The 20,530-nt window shown below is 39.3% G+C and overlaps 2 protein-coding genes across 2 annotated transcripts in view; both read left to right on the top strand.

The window, feature by feature from the left end:
* Positions 1-1,075: 1,075 nt before the first annotated feature.
* On the top strand, positions 1,076-13,522 carry grap2a (GRB2 related adaptor protein 2a). The gene is made up of 8 exons (XM_020652683.3): positions 1,076-1,423; positions 8,809-8,895; positions 8,983-9,074; positions 9,740-9,859; positions 11,405-11,594; positions 12,059-12,148; positions 12,416-12,532; positions 12,843-13,522. Exons 2-8 carry the CDS (start codon positions 8,818-8,820, stop codon positions 13,020-13,022), a joined length of 867 nt encoding a protein of 288 aa, XP_020508339.2. The 5' UTR covers positions 1,076-1,423; positions 8,809-8,817; the 3' UTR covers positions 13,023-13,522.
* Positions 13,523-14,864: 1,342 nt separating this feature from the next.
* fam83fa (family with sequence similarity 83 member Fa) overlaps positions 14,865-20,530 on the top strand; it is a 15,516-nt gene continuing 9,850 nt past the window's right edge. The window contains exon 1 of the mRNA XM_020652701.3: positions 14,865-15,428. Within this exon, the coding sequence (XP_020508357.1) occupies positions 14,955-15,428 (474 nt within the window). The 5' untranslated portion in view covers positions 14,865-14,954. The remainder of the gene's footprint in view (positions 15,429-20,530) is intronic.

Below are 20,530 nucleotides of genomic sequence, written 5' to 3'. Positions count from 1 at the left end.
GGCAGATACTTTTGAAGTTCCTTTTCATCCGGACTTTGATAGATGATTTAAAGCTGAATGTTGGTAGTCGCCTGTGTCGGTTTTTCAGGGTAGCATCCTTTTAAGGGCCCACCAGTGGCGGTTCTAGACCACTTTTACTGAGGGGGCCAAACTGGGGCCAGTTGTTTTGTCAGAGGCTAACATTAAACCGAGGTCAAAAATAGACAAAGATGATCGCTTTAAAATTATATAAATATTATGCCAAATAATAGCACACATCATTAAATGCCATGATTTATATTTGTTTCAGTTAATATCACAGCAGATTGTGAGTGTATGTGTTATTAGGGGGGCTCTTCCTTTTGGAGGGGTGGCCACGGGGGGGGGGGGGACCAAGCTCAGTGTTACAGGGGCACTGGCCCCTGTTGGCCCCTGCCTAGAACCGCCCATGGGGCCCACCCTATGAAGAACCCAGCATTCATAGCCTTGGTTGACTGCTCATGCCGAACTGAAGTGAGACTTTCTGGGCTTCTGAGAAATTCTCTGTTTGCGACGACCCGCCCTTCCCTTTCCCCTTTCAATGCTCATTGCCTAGCAGCCTCAACTCTGCACCACTAGCTAACATTACTAAGTCTGCCAGGTCATCTGAACCATAAATTGGCAACCAGCCGAGCTACCTAACCTTTGGTCAATCTGGTAACAGACAAAGAGGAGAAGTTGCAAAAAGATACAACCCCTGATTATGCTAATGTGTGTAATACTCAATGTGTCACATAACTAAAATAAATGAGTTATAAAAAAAAGAAAAATTCATCACACAGTTTTTACTAATAGAGAAATTAGCAATTGACTTTCAGACTGTTTTTGGGCCACATGCCAATTTCTGCTGTGTAAATGGGTACTTCAACATTAAACTGGATTTCCTCCATCTCCAGTGGACCTCTCGACGAACTTCATTTTTTTTTTTTTTTTCTTTCACCTTTTCTCCATTTCGCTTTCACTGGCTTCATTTCGCAACACCGGAAGGTTGCGCCTGTTGATAAAGCGCTGCGACAATGTGGGATGGACTCTTATTTTGAAAGCCAGCAGCAAAGCTAGTGACATTCACTACAGTCGGTGGCTGGTACTGTGAAGAGAGGCGGTGCGGAGCTCGTCACGTTGCAACATCAGAGAGCAGCGGAGCGAGAAAACCGCAGTGAACAGACATCTCATCTCAGCTCACTTCTTCATCTTCCGTCTTAACTCGAGTTTATGCAGACAGTAAGCAGAGCGGGACAATCATAAACACACGAAAAAACTGGACTTTTTTTGGGGAGGGTGTTTTTAAACCAACATCTGACTTCAGCGCACTAACATGCTGTGTTCACACTGTGGACGGAGAGGAGGTCAGCCTTAGAATAAACTCTGCGCAAGTCAAAGAAGTTACTTCAGAGAATTACTCGAGGTAAGTTGAACACATCTGATGTAAATTTGAGAATACTTAACTATCATGAGACCTCCATGTGTTGCTTTTCAGTGACTGCTCACTTCTCTCTTCCTCTTTTTTCTTGTCTTAATTTTTCTCCCTTTCAACAAACCATCTTCACGTTTTATAAGGAGACACACGTTTGTTTTGTTATTAAATTGAGCCTTTTGTAAATATTTGCTGCATGAATACAATCCTACAGCCCAGAGCTTTTTAAACTACTTGTAATCTGTAACTATCAAGAGCAGGCTGTACATACTGTAGGCTATAGGCCTAACCATGTACAGGTTAAATACAATAAATCTACAATTCTGATCAAAAGTGTTTGGTATTCACGTGTTGGTTTGCTATATGCTGCTGTATGTTTGCTTTTTGTTTCTTAGATTTATGTGTACCTCCCTTTAGGGAAGTGGTTTAAAGTCTGTTTTTAGTATGAGGGAGGTCATCAATGACTGAAACAGTCTTTCACAATTTCACAGTTTCACAATTTTCTACCAAAGAAACTACTATTAATATTGGCGCGAATACGTTGAGGTTCAGACACCAGAGTCAGAGGCCACGGATCTACTTGCTTGCTGATGCTGGAGCTGTGTGTGTGACCTCATGTCAAACATGAAGGTCCACACCCTCCTGCACCCTGCAAGGGAAGAAAACACTGAGCGTCAGCAGGTTAAAGAAGCACTAAGGGATGAGTCAACGGACTTTAAACAAAGTCACAATCAGGGCTGCAGGAAGCTATTATTTTGTTCCAGTTGTTTCCTCATTGCATCATTGCAATGCCTTTTTTTTTTTATTACAGAGAAGGCTGCACATTGTTGTGAAGGAACAACATGCGTGTGTTAGTTAACAGAAAGCTCTGGCTGCCTGGATAGTTGGAAGAATCCCAATTTCACAGTAGCATCTCTATGAAAACAGTGAGCAGTTCTTGACAGTGAACAGCTCCAAGTCCAACTAAGATGTCAAGCATGGAATAAAAAAACAACTTAAACTTCCTCATGAAAAAAAAAAAGTGACGCAATCAATAACACTTTAATTTTGCATTAACACATTGCAAAAATATAAAATTATTGCAGTAAAGAAAAACATCTTTATGTAAAGGAGTAATGCTTTCTTACTCGGCATGTGTACATTTTAGTTATTGGATGGAGGTTTGAGTATAATGGCCTTGCTTTCAGACCATTTTAAAGCAGTCAGGTGAAGCTTGAGCTGACAGCTACTCTCACATAAATCAGTGCTGATTTAGTGGTCAAAGGAAGTTCTGCTTTTTGGATATGGTTTGGATACAGGAGAAAGATTTTGCAAGCAGGTATCGTGTGAAAAAATAGGAAGAAAAGCACAGACAAAGTAACTGTGAGTTAAAGCTAACATGCAATCACCCTTAACAATTTCCTTTTTATAATACAAATAACGCACACTTAGGTTGTAATATAGGAATCAAACATTTGACACAAGAATGGATTTGAAATACTTTCATTCCTGAACTGTATCATCATCAACTGTCTGTTATTAACAGAGTTGGTCTGTTATTTATTAATCACGAATGGTAGAATGTGAGAAATAATCAACCAGAATCAAGCATTCAAAAAAGCTCTGTAACCAACATCTCGCAAGTCCAGCCATTGGTTCCTCACATTGGGGTCAGATCCTTCTAAAGGGTCACCTTGGAGGGACTAAACCCAGATGTTGGAAATGTAGACTGTAAATATTAATGGATGAATCCTGAGTGATGACCCCCCCCCCATCTGCTGCCATGCTGGTAGAACTGTCTCAGCCTAACTTTCCGTCAGCCTAACTTTCCGTCAACCTAACGACAGGCTGAGAGCTGGAAGCTGAGGCGGGTTTTAAGACTCTTTACAAACTGTTATATCGTTGCAGCCTGTCAATCAGGTCAGCTACGGGCCTTATTGTGAATAATGCTTATTGTTCATGAAATCAAAATACATTTTCCTCATTTGTAAACGCTTTATAAGTGGACTTTAGTTATTGGGCACATACAGTGTGCGCCCAATAACTAATCAGACCAATATTGTTCTTTGTACCAGGCTGTTAACATGTTCGTTTATGCTGTAAAAACAGCTTTATTGAATGGGTTGTGTGTTTGACTTCAGGGCCTTTTGAGCCTCAAGCGGACCCTCGGCGGACTGCAGGATTTTGCGTTTCCGTATTAGCTTTATTTTTGGACATTTAAGGTTGTTCCCTCGGTTGGAAACCACTGACTGGATATATCAACATAAATGTATGAATAACATAAAACAGTAAAATACTGCAGTCACAATGAATCGCAATGACTGACCTAATTTCTACTTTTCTGGTGCCAGAGTATTTTTTATATTGTTGGGAAATACTTTCACCTAAGTAAGGGAGGCAAGTTGTTATGGAGAGCCGTAAGATCGATATTGTATTAATGGAAGGTTTGTCTGTTTAGCAGTAATGATTTTGTTGTCTAATGAAATGCTTTGCCTATCAGCTGCTTACCTGTAGAAAGTACCTGTAGTAGTACGGTACAGCTATTGGAACAAAGTGCTCGTATCGGCTACTAGACTAAAGTCAAAAGTCCGGTCAAATTCATCTTTATTGTCAATTTTGTGAGGTATTTGTTCTTCATTTTTTATTCTGTTATAAGTTGTCCATTATAACATCGGCTGCAAGTTTTACTACAATGTATTTGTTTTACAGCTTTAGTTATGATTCAGATTTTACACAATAAACCATACATTGTTTTTTCAATAACATGTCTATAAATACATCAGTATTAACAATCCAAACATATCACATGTAAAAGTACAACATTGTGAGGGTCCACTTTGAAATGTTAGCAATTACTTTAGTACTGCAGTATTGTTTATTGATCCATAAATTATCTAAATATTCTCCTCCCCCACTGATCAATATAAGTAGTTGGAGGATGCAGAACAACCGTGGGATTGTTCAGAGTTTTGGCTTCTTCTCTAAATCAGAAAAAAGATTTGCCTGAGCACACACACAATCAGCTCATCAACAGATGTCCAATATGAAGAAAAAAAAATTTAAAGACTGTGAAACTTAATGCAAAACTGCAAGCAACACTTGAATGCACAACTGAAACTGTGAATGCAGTTTGATGGTTTAGTACAGTGAGTTATTAGTCAAGGTGCTTCATGATGAAACCAACTTGCTCTCAAATCATAATCAAAATGTAATTTACAAAATACACAACTTGTGCACATCCTCAGTCTTTATCACATCTTTTCAGATAAGCATTGTCCAAGTTGTGACTTTAATGCAAAAAGATGGAGATTCACTTTTTACAGCTCCTCATGTGTGAATATGTGTACTGAGTAGTTTGGGGGGTTTGTTTAAATGGGTGGACAAAATGGGACAATTGAAGAATCCAATTTGGACTTGACAAACTTAAAAGTTCATTCTTATCTCGTTTATTTTTTTATCATATAGAAACTGATCAATCGATAAATGTTGACTTGAAAGCGGTGAGTCAAGTGTTAAGTTAAAAAATCCCCATCGTCTTACTGGAACAGTTTGTTGTGCTAAAACCGTACTTAATTTCCCCTTTATGTGCAGCAGCTTTGACAGAAATACAAATGGGGCTGTTCCTTTTTTCAAATACGCAGGAAATGTATAATTATATAAAATATTTGTTGTCTTAGGGACAATAACAAAAACAGTAAGTGACATTAAATAGATTATGAAAGAACCAAATACTTGTTCTCCAACTATTCATTACCATTAGCTTACTTTTTCCACTTATTTTTTCCCATTAGTAATCTACTGTATTTAAACAATTTCTTTCCATCAGCTAACTATTTTAACCATTTGTCAAATACTTTTAGTTTCTTCAGCTGTTGATCCATTTGGCTGCTATAAGCTAACTGTGTCAATCATTTTTATCAATGACTTTAAGCTGTTTTAACAGTTTATTGATTGCTTTTAGGTAACTGTTCCCTTAGCTAATCTTTAACTAACTGCTGCTACATTTAACCCATCATTTCAGTTTACTGCTTTAATCTATTTTAGCTAACTGTTGAGACATGTCTTAAACGTGTCCCATGCCGTTAGCAACATCCTAATCTACAGTTCATGTGACTTCATCAAACACTTATTGCCAATCCAACCTATGTTAGATAAGATAGCACCAAGCTAGCGCGAACTTCGGTCCGTAGAATTCAAGAACAATATACCTACGTTCATTATTAATACAGCTATGTAGTCATTTTAAAGAGCCCATATTCTGCCCTTTTTGGGGTTCATATATTTAATCTATGTTTCTACTTTTGTACGTTCACAATAGCTAAAGTTCTAAAAAAGTGTCTGTTTTCATGTACTGCTCCTCCTTGCTCCCTCTACGCTCTGAGTCCGTCAGCTACACTCTGTTGAGCCCACACTGTTAGACCCCACATGGGCCAAGTCTGCTCTGATTGGTCTGCCGATCCGCTCTGTCATTATTGGTCAGTTGCTCAGCACGCGTCTTGGAAATTTCAACATGAGCTGCTGGGTTTGCCACAACGAGCCAATGGGCTTAGATCAGTGATCTCACACTGACAATGACGCTGCACTGACAAATTTTTATCGAGGGGGGCTAGAACCGAGCGTTACGTGCAGCTAATGCTACAGCTAACAGGAGGACGTAGGAGAAGCCGCGTTTCTGCGGACTTTGAATCTTTGCACGTAGATGTGCATAAACATGCACAGGACACTTTATGATTTGATAACGTGGAAAACATATCACAGTTTGGTTACTTTTATTTGAACGCCTCTTGTTGGATGGCTGGCTGGCGAGCTCTGTGATTGAATAGTATGAGAGCCGCAAGGCATTATGGGGCAGTTCAGTATGGCCAGTGTGCTCCAGTTTTGTACTTAAAATGTCGTGCCGATCTAGTATACATCAGGGTATTTCTCACATGCATAAAATTGCATTTCAGAACATACTACGCACTCGATGTGATGTCATATTTAGTATGAATCGTATGAATGTCTGAAGGTCTGAAGGTCTGAAGGTATGTGGTTTCAGACACAGAGCATTGCATTTAAAGAGACACACACACCAAAATGGAACGTTCTGAGAGAGCTGGTTTATACAGGGTCACAAACCTCCTCTGGTGGTTGATTCATGTTATATTTTGACCAAAGCACAGCACAGATGTTTCATTTAGACCACAGGGGACTGTTTGAAAATGTATAATAAGGTGTATAATATGTCCTCTTTAATAGTTTAATTTCTTCATGAGAAGAGGGAAAATGGAGGGTATTTTTCAGCACTTTATCTACTCATATAATACTGGGATTCAAAGGTGTGAAATGTCAAGTTTTGCAAAATTGCAGCTGCATGAGTAAAGTGAAGATCAAGGTTGTTTTTTCTCACAATAACTCACCACATTGTTCGCTCCAAAACCGCAAACCGATTGGTATGTTTCATGTCTGTGGGAGAATAATCAAACGTAGCTCTGAAGCTAGACTCTCTGCTTCCCATGTATTCAAATCCTCACTTGAACTGCAGACTTACTGTACATTTCCAGTAACGAGTTGACCTCTGCTTCCTGTCACCGTTTGTGTGTCTATTACCAGAGGAAAATGAGGAACGACTGCGACTCTTCCTAACTTCAAAATAGGCAGCAAAATAATTTTTCCAGTTCCTCAAATCTTCGTCATTTTGATTCTTATCAAGAGCTCTAAACTTGAGAGCTGTGTTACACATGAACGCATACTGTAAAAATACAGGAACTGAAGTGTTAAATGTTGGAGTTGAACAATAAACACTGTTGATTTTAGTTTCACCATGAGACACATTGTTCTCTTAAACAACATACCATGAAACTCAACAGAAGTTTGATACATTAAAGGTCCAATAAGATATACAATACAGTGTTTCCCCTAGGTTTACAGCGTTGAGGGGGTGGGGACAAGCTGACATGCCGACACGGCGACGCGACGACACAAACACTTCAAGGAATCTTGGTGTTCATGGGTTACTTTTAATGACAGATGTCCTTTTCTATCGGAAAGGTATCCTTAAATGACTTCTTTCCCTGATTTCTGACTCTATCCACTATCCTATCCCTACAATAAAAATGTATATATATATTATTTTTTTTACTTGACCTTCAGGGGGGGCGGGAGGCGCCCTCTAATATAATGGTAGGGGAAACACTACAATATTAAGTCATAAAATGACCTTTCTAAATACATCTCTGTCAACAATGCAGCAGCCAGTATGTCATCCTTGTTTCGATTGTGCTATGGAAGCGTTTGCTTTGACCAGAGAAGTAGGCAGTTTCAAAGCACCCCCACACGGCCGTTTTGCCCCTCGCCCCTCTGTTTGCCAGGCAAACTTCAAACCAACAGGTGTTGCAGCGATGAAAGTGGGCAAGCGAACTGGTTCAGATATACTGTAACTGACTCTACTCAACCTAAAAAGCCTCTGCATTTTTCTAATAAGCTCCACGAGCAGAAACGTGCTCAAACTGGAATCAATATTGAAGATGCTTTTGAAAAATGGAGAGAGGTTAGAGAACATAAAAGTTTCAAGACCGATGCAGAGCTGGCCAAACACTGAAGCTTCAGTGTCCGTGACATGGCAACCCGTGTGCTAATTGACTTTAGAGAGGAGGGGGCGGGGGGAGACAGCTCTCTACAATGTTTTGAATTTGGACTGCAGTACCCATTTTGAACACTAGGTGTCGTGTATTGAGTGTAGATATTTTGTTAGCAAGGAAAAAAACATTATTATGAGCTCCTTACACTGTAAAAATTAACATTGTTTTTCATTCAAATTAAAAGATGGAATTTCTAGTAACTAAGCTATTGTACGTGCTTGTAGGTGGATTTGAGACAGAGACAGTCTATTTCTTACCCCTGTTTTCAGTCTTTATGCTAAGCTAAGCAAATAAATGTTGCTCCCAAAAGTGTTGAACTGATCCTTTAATAGTTTTTCAGCGGCATGTTCAACACTCTGAGCTCATTTAATCTGTGTAAGGGATGCTAAATTGAAAACTAATTAAAGTCTGTATTCTGAGAATTAAAGAGTGAAGTCATATTTTTCTGAAACCTGTGATTTTTATTCGTCATTCTGAAAGAAAACAAGCCGAAGAAAAGTTTAGAATAATTCTTCTTTAAAAAAGACTTTAAACATCTTGTGACATCTTTAAAATCATCTTGTGACTTCCTGAAGTTAATCCTGTGAGTGTCTCCAGACCGCAGCGTATAAAGATCTCTCAAAGATCATCATCGGCATGTCGACACCTCAGAGAGGAGTCACTGCGATAAATAACTAGTTTTTACTCGACGAACAAGAGCTGAGAGAGGTTTCTTAAACTCAGCACATTTTCCTTTAACGTTTGCTCCTTGTCTTGGCTTTCTCTCGCTCTCTTCAGCTGGTCCTGATGGAGGCCAGAGGGAAATTTGATTTCACTGCAACAGCAACCGACGAGCTCAGCTTCAGAAAGGGAGACATACTGAAGGTCTGTGCATGCTTATTAGATCATTTTTCTCATTTTTTCACATAAGACGTATTTAATCTTTGAATGATTTGTCTTTTTTTTTTGCAGATTTTAAGCCCACAGGATGAGTGGTACAAAGCAGAGATGAGTGGAAACGAAGGATTTGTTCCAAAAAACTATATTGAAATACAGACCCCGAGGTGAGATACACTAAACCTCTAAACATACAGCAGATCTGCAGGGGAGTGTCATTCAGTAAAATCATCCCTTAACCTTTGCAAAATGTACTTTCTTATAAAAGCTGAATCCTTCAGGCAGATAAAATGTGGCATGTGGCTTTGAGGCTTTCAAAACTAGATTTGAGCGTATAAATCATGGTAAGACACTTACTGGATAGATTATACAAAGGACTTTGGTGAACATGTGGTTGGGTCTATTCTGTAGGGGTGTTAGAGAAAAAAAGATTCTAATGAAAACACGTCATGGTTAAATTGATGTTAAAATTTGAGTTTGACTTTTTATTTCACGTTGGTCTCGGTGGGATCAGCTTTTCTTAAATCAAAGTCGGGGGAGCTTAAAGGAAAAGAGGTTAAGAACCACAGACTTAAACACCTAATCATTCCTTTTTTTAGGGGCTAAAGGGAAATGTATCAAAAACAGGTTTGTCATGTGTGAGCTTTTGTATAAAAAATTGCTCATGAGAAGTACCAGCAGGTTATGTGATGCTTCCTGTAGGAGTGTGTTTGCGGTTTACATCTGCTAGGTGTAATATCTCGTGTGTGTTTTTGTGTGCATGTGCATGTGTGTGTGTGTGTGTGTGTGTGTGTGTGTGTGTGTGTGTGTGTGTGTGTGTGTGTGTGTGTAGGTGGTTTCAGGAGAACGCAAGTCGAGGTGCTGCGGAGGAAATCCTGAGATTCAAAGACGTGGGGGACTTTGTGATCCGAGGGTGTCAGAGCTCCCCTGGAGACTTCTCCATCTCTGTAAAGTGAGTGAGAATGTGACGCCACGAATTTACTCTAAAACTTTAAATACCATAAACTGGCAATATGTTTAAAAACTCTCCACTGTATATTTGTCATGACTTTAAGATAAATGAGCTAGAGACTAAATCTTTTTTTGTGCCAGGCTGTAATCATGTTTTCTTCTGCTGTAAAGTTTTGTTTTTTAACATGGGGCTCTATGGGGAGTGACCCACTTTTGGAGACTGCCTCAAGTGGACACTAGAGGAACTGCAGTTTTTTTTTTTTTTATTGCTCCTACTTTTTTTTGCCCTGTCCCCTTGATTCTCTCCCATTCTTTTGTCCTCTTGTTTTCTCTTCCTGTGAACTCTGCCTCTCGTCTCTCGCTTTGTCGGCCATGTTGGGGTTCTGTTCTTTCTTTACTGTTTTTACTTCGTTAGCCAAAGTACTTAGTAAACTCTAAAGTAAACTTTTTTAAAAGGTGTTTTACGGTTAGTCTTACTATTGGAACATCATTACTAATCTAGAGGAAGATTGCGTAGTTTTACAAAATGTTCCTGTGTTAACACACTCTTTTTAAAGGTCATTTACGTAAACTGTCAGATCCAGTAAACCAATATTTCCTCTCTAAACACGGCATACATTTTTTTAAAACTGTGACTCATAACATCGCCCTCTTTTCTAACGTGTTGCAGATTCTGCAGACACTTCACATGTTTACAGGGAGGACCTGGCTGCAGGCGGAGGTCCAGTAAATGTGGGCTGACAGGAGCAGTTAGTGTGTCTGTCTGCAGATGTTAACACCAGCAGCAGTCTGCTCTTATTGGTTGTGGCTGATCTTTAGGGCCCAGTTGTTCAAAAGTAGAACATTGTTTTACAACAGCTGGATCGAATCCTACAAGAAATGGGTTGTGCAAAAGAAAAAAAAAGTATTAAGAAATCAGTTCAGATCAGGTAATTCAATTTTTTCTTTTTTTAAATCCAGATCAAAACTCCAGTTTGTTTTGGTTCAAACGTTAGAGTTGAACGGGAATAACATCCAACAGAGGATTGGATTCAGGCTGGATTTCACAAAGTGTATTAAACTTGGAAATTGGTCAATATATCGGTGCATCCCTACTTAAGACTGAATATTTTGTCCTCTTAGAATAATAACCTTTTACCCGTCAATATCAAAGAAAAACGTGTAATTTAAAGCAGCTTTGAGGAAGTTTTTGAGTGGATTTTGGATTGGACCCTAATGGACAAAGTATAAACTACATAGTCCCATTTAGAGCTCAGGTTATCCAGATTTGGAGTCTGTGTCTGCATCAGGTTGATCTTTACAAAAATAAGATGGATTACCTGATCCTGGATGGTATTCTGATCCGGACTGAACCTTTTGAACAACTGCGCTCTAATGACCTCCATCATGAGACTGAATCCTTTCTGAGTTTGATGTCGTAGTTCTGTAGTCTGACCAGCAGAGGGCGATGCAGTCGAGCAAACAGCTGACTGATTCACTCACAAAAAAGAACAACAACACTTTGCTCTAAAACTTAACGTCTGTGTTCCTGTTTTGTCGTCCGCAGACATGAGAGCGACGTCCAGCACTTCAAGGTGATGAAGGACAACAAAGGTCAGTACTTCCTGTGGTCGGAGAAGTTCACCTCCCTGAACAAGCTGGTGGAATTTTACAAGACCACGTCCATCTCCAAAACCAGACAGATCTACCTGAACGACGGCAGCTCGGAGAGCAGGAGCCCGTCCATGGCTCAGTCGGTGAGAGACTTTTCTGTTATGTACATAAAAAATATCAGATCAGCTTTTCTTTTGTTTTTTAACTTCATAAAATGTCCCACAAAGGTCACAACACAGGAACCTAATAGGATGCCTTACTCCAAAAATATTTTTTGCTGTGGCTAAGAAATATATACTGCAAGATTATGTGTCACTCCAAGCATCAACAAACCTACCGACTGGTACATTTTAATTAGCACAGGTACTCTTAAGGCTGTGCTGAAGACTATTTTCATCACTTTTTGTCAAGAAAATGTCAGACAAAATACAGAAGTTATAAAGTCTTTGTTAACCAATTAGGTTTAGTGGTTGATAATATGTCAGATCATATTTAAAAATGTCCATACTGTAATATATACAGCTTGGACATATATTGCGTTGACCCTTCCTTCATTCTGTTCCCTTGCTTCCTTCCTTCCTACCCTACGTGTTTTCCCCTCCCACAGATGAAGAGGGGAAGTTTACCTGAGAAGCATACCACAGCTGCAGCTGTAGCTTCACCTCGCAGGGCTTCAGATCAACCTCACAACCAGCTGGTACGAACTTCATACCTCTGCTACCTCATTTAAATTCATCTAATTACCCCCCCCCCCAAATCTGTTTGGATTAATAACTGAAGCACCAAGTTTGACCACGTTTCTGCTCGTGGAGCTTATTAATAAAATGGCTTTAAAAATATATATATTTTAACTAAAATATCTTTGGAATCAATGATTTGTCTCTTAATAACTGTGTCTATTTCACTGATGCTGTCTGAACTCAAGCTGATTGATAAAGTGCCATCTGTGTTTGTCTCCACTCAGGCTATGAGAGCAGGTCTTGAGGAGCGAGCTCACACCATCGGTCACACAGGAAGAAGCAGCCCCATCAATTCTGCTTTTCCTCCCCGCCGCACATCTGAAACCATGCCCCTCCCCCAGGTCAGCAGGTCAAACTCTCTAGTTTAATTAGGGGGGAAACAAGCCCCTGACTGTAAGAACAAGACTTTGTATTAAAGAAGTAAGAACAGACAGAATGTGTGAAAGCGTGTGAGTGTGAATAATAAGTGTTTTTCTATTTTAAGAGTTTGAGAAAGAATGTTTTTTTGAATTTGTTGCCTCTAATTTGTGTTTCCTGATGTGTTTTTGGTTTAATAAATAATAGTTAACACTTTGTCATGAGATGAAAGTATTGAAGTTATCTGGAACAACAGGTGTTGATCCTCGCTGTGTTTACTCCTCCGTCACGCAGAGGGCGCCCTCGCTGCAGGTCAAAGCGCTGTACGACTTCAGAGCAGAGGAAGACGACGAGCTGGGTTTCTGCGCCGGTGACATCATCGAGGTTATAGACCGCTCTGACGCCTCGTGGTGGAGAGGACGACTGCGGGGGAAGAGTGGGCTGTTTCCAGCAAACTACACCATACAGCAGTGAGAAAGCACAACGCTGTTACCCTGAACACACACACACACAGACACACTCGACCTGAATGTGTGTGTGTGTGTCTGACACAAACTGAGGCTGTCAGGGACTCCAACCGTCTCTGATCACAAGATTCTGGCGCTGCAAGGACTCGGAGTCAGTTTGTGTTTTCACAGAATAAATCAAGGAACAGTTTCAGGTTTTATCCAACATCATTTACAAAAAAAAGGTGCTTCTTTAGGGAACTTTCTTCAACTTGGTTCATGTTTATCTGGAGCACAGGATCGGCTGCAGGAGGAATATCTGATCATAACTTCAATAATTTGCTGACACAAGGTGTTTATTTGCATTATAGTTTCAACTTTAATCTAATTGTTTCTACCAACAACAACAACAAAAAAAAACAGAGTTGAATATTCTGCAGGTTTCTGAAGAAGCCTAAATGCTTAAAAGAGACATGCCACTTTTCTCACAGCTCACTGACGTGGAAATAAAATATTTTTTAAAACCTCTGTGATGTTTAATCTTACTCTGAATGACAAAAAAAAGAAAGATTCAATGTAGTTCTACCTCCCTTACGGTATTTTTATTTTTAAGAAGGGAAAAAAAGGAGATCATTAATTTCAGTTATTCCTCATTTTACTTATTAGCTGATTGTTGTGCTTATTTTAGGAATCGTTATTTCAAAATAAAAGCTTCTTGTTGGCCTACAGCCTGCTGAAGGGGTTTATGAATTAAAGTGTTTGAGGAACAGAACACTGAGCTCATTTCAGCTTCTTTTCAGACAGTAATCACCGCTCTTGTTCCTTTATGAATGTTTCCATACATCTAATTATCTGTAAACCTGTCATTACACAATACAAGGTGAGTGATGGTAAGTGACTGTAATTAGGTTGAGCCTTTATAGCAACGTGCCTGTCAAAGAATCTGTAATTTAACCATGTACGTCTACGATGAGTGGAGCCCACATAGAGGAAATATTCTGAACTTTAGGAGAAACTTTTGATGTTCAATCAGTTAGCTTAGCATTGCGACATCAACATGAAAGCATCTCCTTAACACCTGAACATTTAACTGGCTTTTTTTTTTTTTTTTTTTTTTTTTAATTTGTAAAGATTATTTTGAATCTTTATCAAATGGCTTTTATATAAAATCATGTCCAGAAAGCTAACTAAACCATTATGGTAACACTTTAAATTAAGGTCACAATATTCACTATGAACTATTGATTATTAGAATGCTATTAAGTAGCATACTAGCTGCTTATTAGTCATTATATAGCGCTTAATTAGTACATTATTCTACATAGTCTACAGCTAATAGATACAGATAACACAATGTGAGGGAGTAACTGACATTGTAAAATAGAATTGTAATAATTCTATAACAAATAAACACATTTACACCTTTTAGAATAGAATAGAATTACTTTATTGATCCCAAACTGGGAAATTGTTTACAGCAGCAGGTTATCCAAACACACAATATGAGCAAAAAACACAATGTTAGCACATTTAAACACACAATATAATATTAAATACAAAGTAAATAAGTACTAAAAATATCAAAACTAAGAATCAGAATATATACAACCAGGATTTAACTAAGCATTACTAGTCTTAAATATGAAAGATTAAATGTAAATGTGCACAACTTATAAAACTTATTTTACTTATGGAACTGACAGGTTATTGTCAGATATTTGTTCAGTGTAATTAAAAACATACAGCTTCTCTGAGTGCAACCAGCAGAGACGAACAAAAGGTTTACTTTGAAAGGGAAACAGGAAGTTGTGCATACAGTAGCTTTCTGCAGCCATAGCATTTCAAACAGAGGTTGGCCCCGCCCCCAACTGCTACCTGTGGGACTCACCTGAGCACACCTGGGTACCTGTCCGCACAGGTCTGTGAGTGAGCAGCGGATCAAGAGGACCTTCAGTCCGTCATGGCGGAGTCTCAAATGCTGTGCATGGACGACGCGCATGTCAACGAGAAGATCCAGGAGTCCCGTCCGGAGTTCTACTACAGCGAGGAGCAGCGCGCCGCGCTCGAGCAGCTGCTGCGGAGCGGCGACGGCGCGTTCAAGATGCGCCTCAAGGAGGACAACATCAAGGACTTCCTGTCCGCCAGGGAGGTCCGGTTCCTTCGGAAGACCTTCGCCGAGTACGACTCGAGCAGCGAGTCCGAGTCAGCCGAGCACGACAAGTCCAAGGGGTCGTCGAGTGCTGACTCCGGGGTTCACTCCACGTACTGGCCGGAGATGTCCGACACCGAGGTCCCAGCTCTGGACATCGGCTGGCCCGTGACCAGCGGCCTCTATAAGGGGGTGACCCGGGTCAACGTGTACTCACACCCGCCCAAAGAACCCGGACCGCACATCAAGGAGGTGGTGAGGAGGCTCATCCAGGAGGCGCACAAGGTACTATTTTATTTCAATTCACGTTTATTGTGATGTAGTAACTACTTTTACATTTTTAAACAAACTAATATTAAACAATTTTCACTTCCTATGAGTCCAAAAACTTTAAATATCTTAAACAAAATGATAAAAGCACAATTTTCAACCTGTTGCCATCAGAAATAAAGCTTATTGACTTGTGACCTGTGTGCTTAGCACACCTTTGTTTTGAGGTACCTGTAGGCTATTTCCAATGTTTTTCTCTTTTACCTTCCTCATACTCAACCTCCATCATTCGCATGACAGATATATTTACAAAAAAACAAATGTTCATTGTAAACAAATGCAGACACATCTGCTCTGATGAGCTCCACCTCAACTCCACAAAGTATGACAGTGTTTTTGTTTTCAAATTCAGGCAAATTTCCATGAAACTTATGCAATCCCGTTCACTCAGACAGGTTTTTTTTTTAATCTGTAAAGAATAAGTTTGTGGACCAAATAGATTTACAGATAAAGTTTTGAAAAGAAAGTTTGATTCCCTTAAAGCCAAAGCTCTTGTGTACATATGAACCGTTCTACAAAGACGTGGACCCTGACATCAGGTCGTCCTTTAACATAGAAAAGAAAGCAGAGTTTTTGTGTCATATGAAAGTATGAGACGTGCAGTAAAACCTTCACAGCGGCCGATTGTACTTCATGTCCCTGACCCAGTTTACCTGCAGCACAATAAACGACCTGAATATTCAAAATGATTGGCTGCATGTGGTCATGTGACGGAGACCATCAGACTGACTAACACGATTACTGTTACTCCACAGATGACATGTGATGAATGACAGAGTGATCGTTATAATAATTTCCCAGTTTATAGTTTGTTCTTTCTTTCTTTCTTTCTTACTTCCCTCTTTTTTTCTTTCTTTCCTCTTTCTTTCTTTCTTTCTTTCTTTTTTCTTTCTTACTTTTTTTCTTTCTTTCCTCTTTCTTTCTTTCTTTCTTTCTTTCTTACTTTTTTCTTTCTTTCCTCTTTCTTTCTTTCTTTCTTTCTTTCTTTCCTTTTTCTTTCTTTCTTTCTTACTTTCTTTCTTTCTTTCCTCTTTCTTACTTTCTTACTTACTTTCTTTCTTTCTTTCCTCTTTCTTTCTTTCTTACTTTTTTCTTTCTTTCCTCTTTCTTTCTTTCTTTCTTTCTTTCCTTTTTCTTTCTTTCTTTCTTTCTTTCTTTCTTTCCTCTTTCTTACTGTCTTACTTACTTTCTTTCTTTCTTTCCTCTTTCTTTCTTTCTTACTTTCTTTTTTTCTTTCTTTCTTTCTTTCCTCTTTCTTTCTTTCTTTCTTTTTTTCTTAAGGTTTTCAGCATTTGTTCAATTCTAACTCAACCTTAAACAAAGCTCTTCAGATGTTGACATTTTTCAATAGAAGAAGAAGAAATAAAAGTCTAAATGTTTATGTTAACAGCCTATGATAAAATAAGGATCATAAAAAGGAGAATTCAGGACTTTGTTACAATAAAAAAAAAAGTTTTCCTCTGGAGCTGGACTGACACTCTTGAACATGTTGTCTCTTAGTGAGGAAAAGGAAAAAATCAAGTGAAGTCCATTTTCATTTTTAAAACTGATTGAAGATCCATTCAAAAGTGAGCTGATGTAAACTATTTAAGACAAAACGTCTCAGAGAATAACCTCAGAACCAGCTGTAGCCACACTCTGTCCGTCTGCATGCAAATGATTTTTTTTGTAAATGTAAAAATTCAAATTTTTTAAAACGTTCGTTCATTTGCTTACATTGTTTGACGCTATGCTAAATAGCTCCATGTTTGGCTAACTGCTGCCTATAATATAACGTTTTATGCTTTTCATAATGTCGGTGTAACATTTGAATGTGTGCTCAGTTAAAGATGACTAATGTGGGTAAACTTTCCACCCAGTGTCAAGTGGTTGTATAACCTTTAAACAGGACACAGCAAAGAGTCAGAGGTGCGTTCAGGTACTAAAACAAACAGATTCTCATGTCAGGAGACTGAGGAGAGTTTACAGACGAGACAATGACGGAGAGTGGGGGGAGGGGGGGGGGGGGGCGCTCTGCAGATACTGAGAGTAATCGATGTATGTTTTTTTTCATGAACATGTCCAGTTTTATCCGTAACACTGCGAGAAAATGTTTCTTTAACACTAGTGGAGACTTGGATTCTACACAGTGTGTCTGATTCTGGTTTAGGAGTGTCATGGACTTTCTTCATTCAGATCTTATCATTGATTTAATACCAGATACCTGCACATGCATTAGGTTATCAACGAGTCTCACTGCTTCTGTGGAAGCTGCGGGGAAAACGCGTCACACATGTTTCAACAAGTTCAGTTCACCTTACTTCTCTTTATTTTACGCAGAAAGGAAAAAAAACGACAGTTGAGAGTTATTATTCATATATATAATTTGTGTCCACCTGGAGGAGCCAGTGTCAGGTTTGAAATGAGGCCTCTGCGTTCACTGGTGACAAAATCGTTATGTACTGTGAATAACACTAATACAAACATGAATCCTTAATGTCTGAACGACGTCTGAAAAAATAAACCAGGTTTTTGTTTGGTTGCATGATAGAAAACACGTTTTTTGGATCTCGCTACCACAGTGGTAGACATATATTAAAAATTGTAGTCATAAAAACATTTAGTTTTTGATTTCAAATAAAAGTTCACAAAAACAGGCTTCCTATTCCTTTCTCACTGATGCATGGCCATTCATTTTTCAGGCTGAAAAATGACAACTGTATTACTATTAAATCCAATCCAACGTGTATTTAACTTAACACCAAATATGTCTTTGCTCTTATCTTCAAAAGGGTTCATAGAAGATTGAAGGTACCAATTTAACACAAAATTTCATCTTTGCATCGCGTTAAAAGCCAAATTGGGATTATTCTAAATGCATCTTATGTCAGAAAGCAGAACCTTCAGATAAGGACAAAGGCAGAAAAGGTACAAAAATCCCCTCAGGTGCTTTCAACCTATCCAACATGACATTAAGTATGCATAATTATTGTACCACGAATATGTTCCAGTTTCACTTATTACAAACCAACCTGCTTTATTACAGCCTGAAACCTAAATGTGCGCACATAATGTTTTACACGTGGGGATTTATTCCAGTCAGACTTAAGAACAGTAAAGGGTTAACAAGGCCGATTGCATCAATAATCAAATCTACATCAATGGGTAAGTCCGAGCAGGTTGAAACAGGTTGAGTTCTATAGAGCGCAGACAAGAGGCCGAGCAGAGCTAAATGTCAGCTTCACATCGGGACATGTTCACCTTCCCCTCCCCTTCCAGCTCCCACACACTTGCAGATTCAAACTGTTCCCCAAGGTGTGTTGACCTTACAAGTATGTAAACGTTAGCTAAAGGAGGAAAAAGGCTCACCATGCTTTCTGACGAGTAGCACAAAGGCCTCAGTCTCAAGGTGCATTCAAACCATAGGCTGTAGAAATGATTTAAACAGTCGCCATGTTGGTTTTCTGGAGCAAGAAGGGACCATATTCTGAGAGGGTGGAGCATGAGAGAAGGGGAATGCTGAGTTATCAAAGCTAATCGGAGGCTTACTTATTGGCTGGCTGGCTACTTCATCGTCATGTTTTCAACAGAATGAGTTTCTATTTGTGGTGGAGGATAGCCGTGTTATTTATTGATCAGGTTAAACAAAGAGAGCTTGTCAAATGGCGATAAGATCCTCAGAGAGCGAGGGAAAGATGCGTGCTAATAAACTTAAAAGAACCAGTCTTCTCGTCGCTGCAGCCCGCCATAACCGACTCCCATGCACGAGCGGCGTCAAATACGTTTAAATATGGAAAAAACACTGAACGTGCTAACAAGCAAAGTACGGGGAATTATCTGAGTTACAACTAGCAGAGAGCTAGCAGCTCCCGCCTGTCACTCAGAGGCCACACCCCTAATTATAAATAATGTTATCATCCAAAAAGGTGACACACATGTTTCTAAAAATTCACCCCCAGAGTTGTCAAGAAAACATTTCGAACCTTTTTTTTTAATGTTGTAAAGTTTGATATTTTAACATGGGGCTCTTTGGAGATTGACTCACTTCAGGGGGACAGCCTCTAGTGTTCACTCCATGAACTGCAGATTTTGTGCACTTTAGTAGTAGTTTAATTTCTGCTTGGTTCAAACCGACACAAATCTGGATCAGGCTGGCTGAGGGATCTTTGAAAGTGCTGCAGATCTCTTAACGAGTGAACTACTGGCCACACATGGACTCACGAGTTTATCCTCTTACAGTCGCTGTCTGACGGCTTAATTATCTGATTATATAGAGATTGCTCCCCTTGAGGTATAGAAGTCAATCATCTACAGCTGAACGCCTGCCAAAGTCTTTAAACTGTACATTCAGTGCCCTGAAGTTTAGGTTGTCACACTTATAGAAATACATGCACTGAAAAAGACTGCAGGAGGTAATTATCATGTACATGATGTAGCATGTACAGAAGGTCATGTCTATAAGGTAGCTGTACTGAGTGTCAGATTATCAGTTTTGGAAAGTTAAAAGCATTCAGATCAAATGACCTTTCTGGCTGCAAATCTTGTGCAACTATCGCTCTTATTTTTTCATCTGCTGGTTCAACGAGTGCACACTGAAGGTTAGACGGGGGTGTCAGCCGTCATCACCGGCAGATAGCAGGTTATTTTTCTTTATTCATTTGTCTGGCTATAAAGAGGATTTCTGTTTAACTCACCTGTCCTTTTTTTATTTTTTTATACCTTTTTGATTCATTGCAACACTGAAAACATTTCCTTATGGATGTGAGGACAAACATTCAACAGTTTTTGGGGCATTTCACTCAATATTGCAAAATGTTCACATCCTGATGGTAAGAGAATCATCACATCAGCAGGATGCATCCTCTTCTTCTCTTAAGTCTTCTCTGCACGGTTAAAGTTCATCATTAAAGGGGCGCCGGTGGCCGAGTGGTTAGCTTGTACAGAGGCTGTAGCCCTCAAAGCGGACGGCCTGCATGTCATTCCCCACTCTCTCTCCATGATTTCTGACTCTCTCCACTGTCCTGTCTCTCCAATTAGGGCCCAAAAATAATTACATCGACAAGTTGTTGAGAACTGTT

This window comes from Labrus bergylta, chromosome 16 (assembly GCF_963930695.1).
Source record: "Labrus bergylta chromosome 16, fLabBer1.1, whole genome shotgun sequence".
Lineage (NCBI taxonomy): Eukaryota > Metazoa > Chordata > Actinopteri > Labriformes > Labridae > Labrus > Labrus bergylta.
The sequence above is the reverse complement of the archived record's forward strand: the minus strand, read 5'-3'. Positions and strand labels throughout refer to the sequence as shown.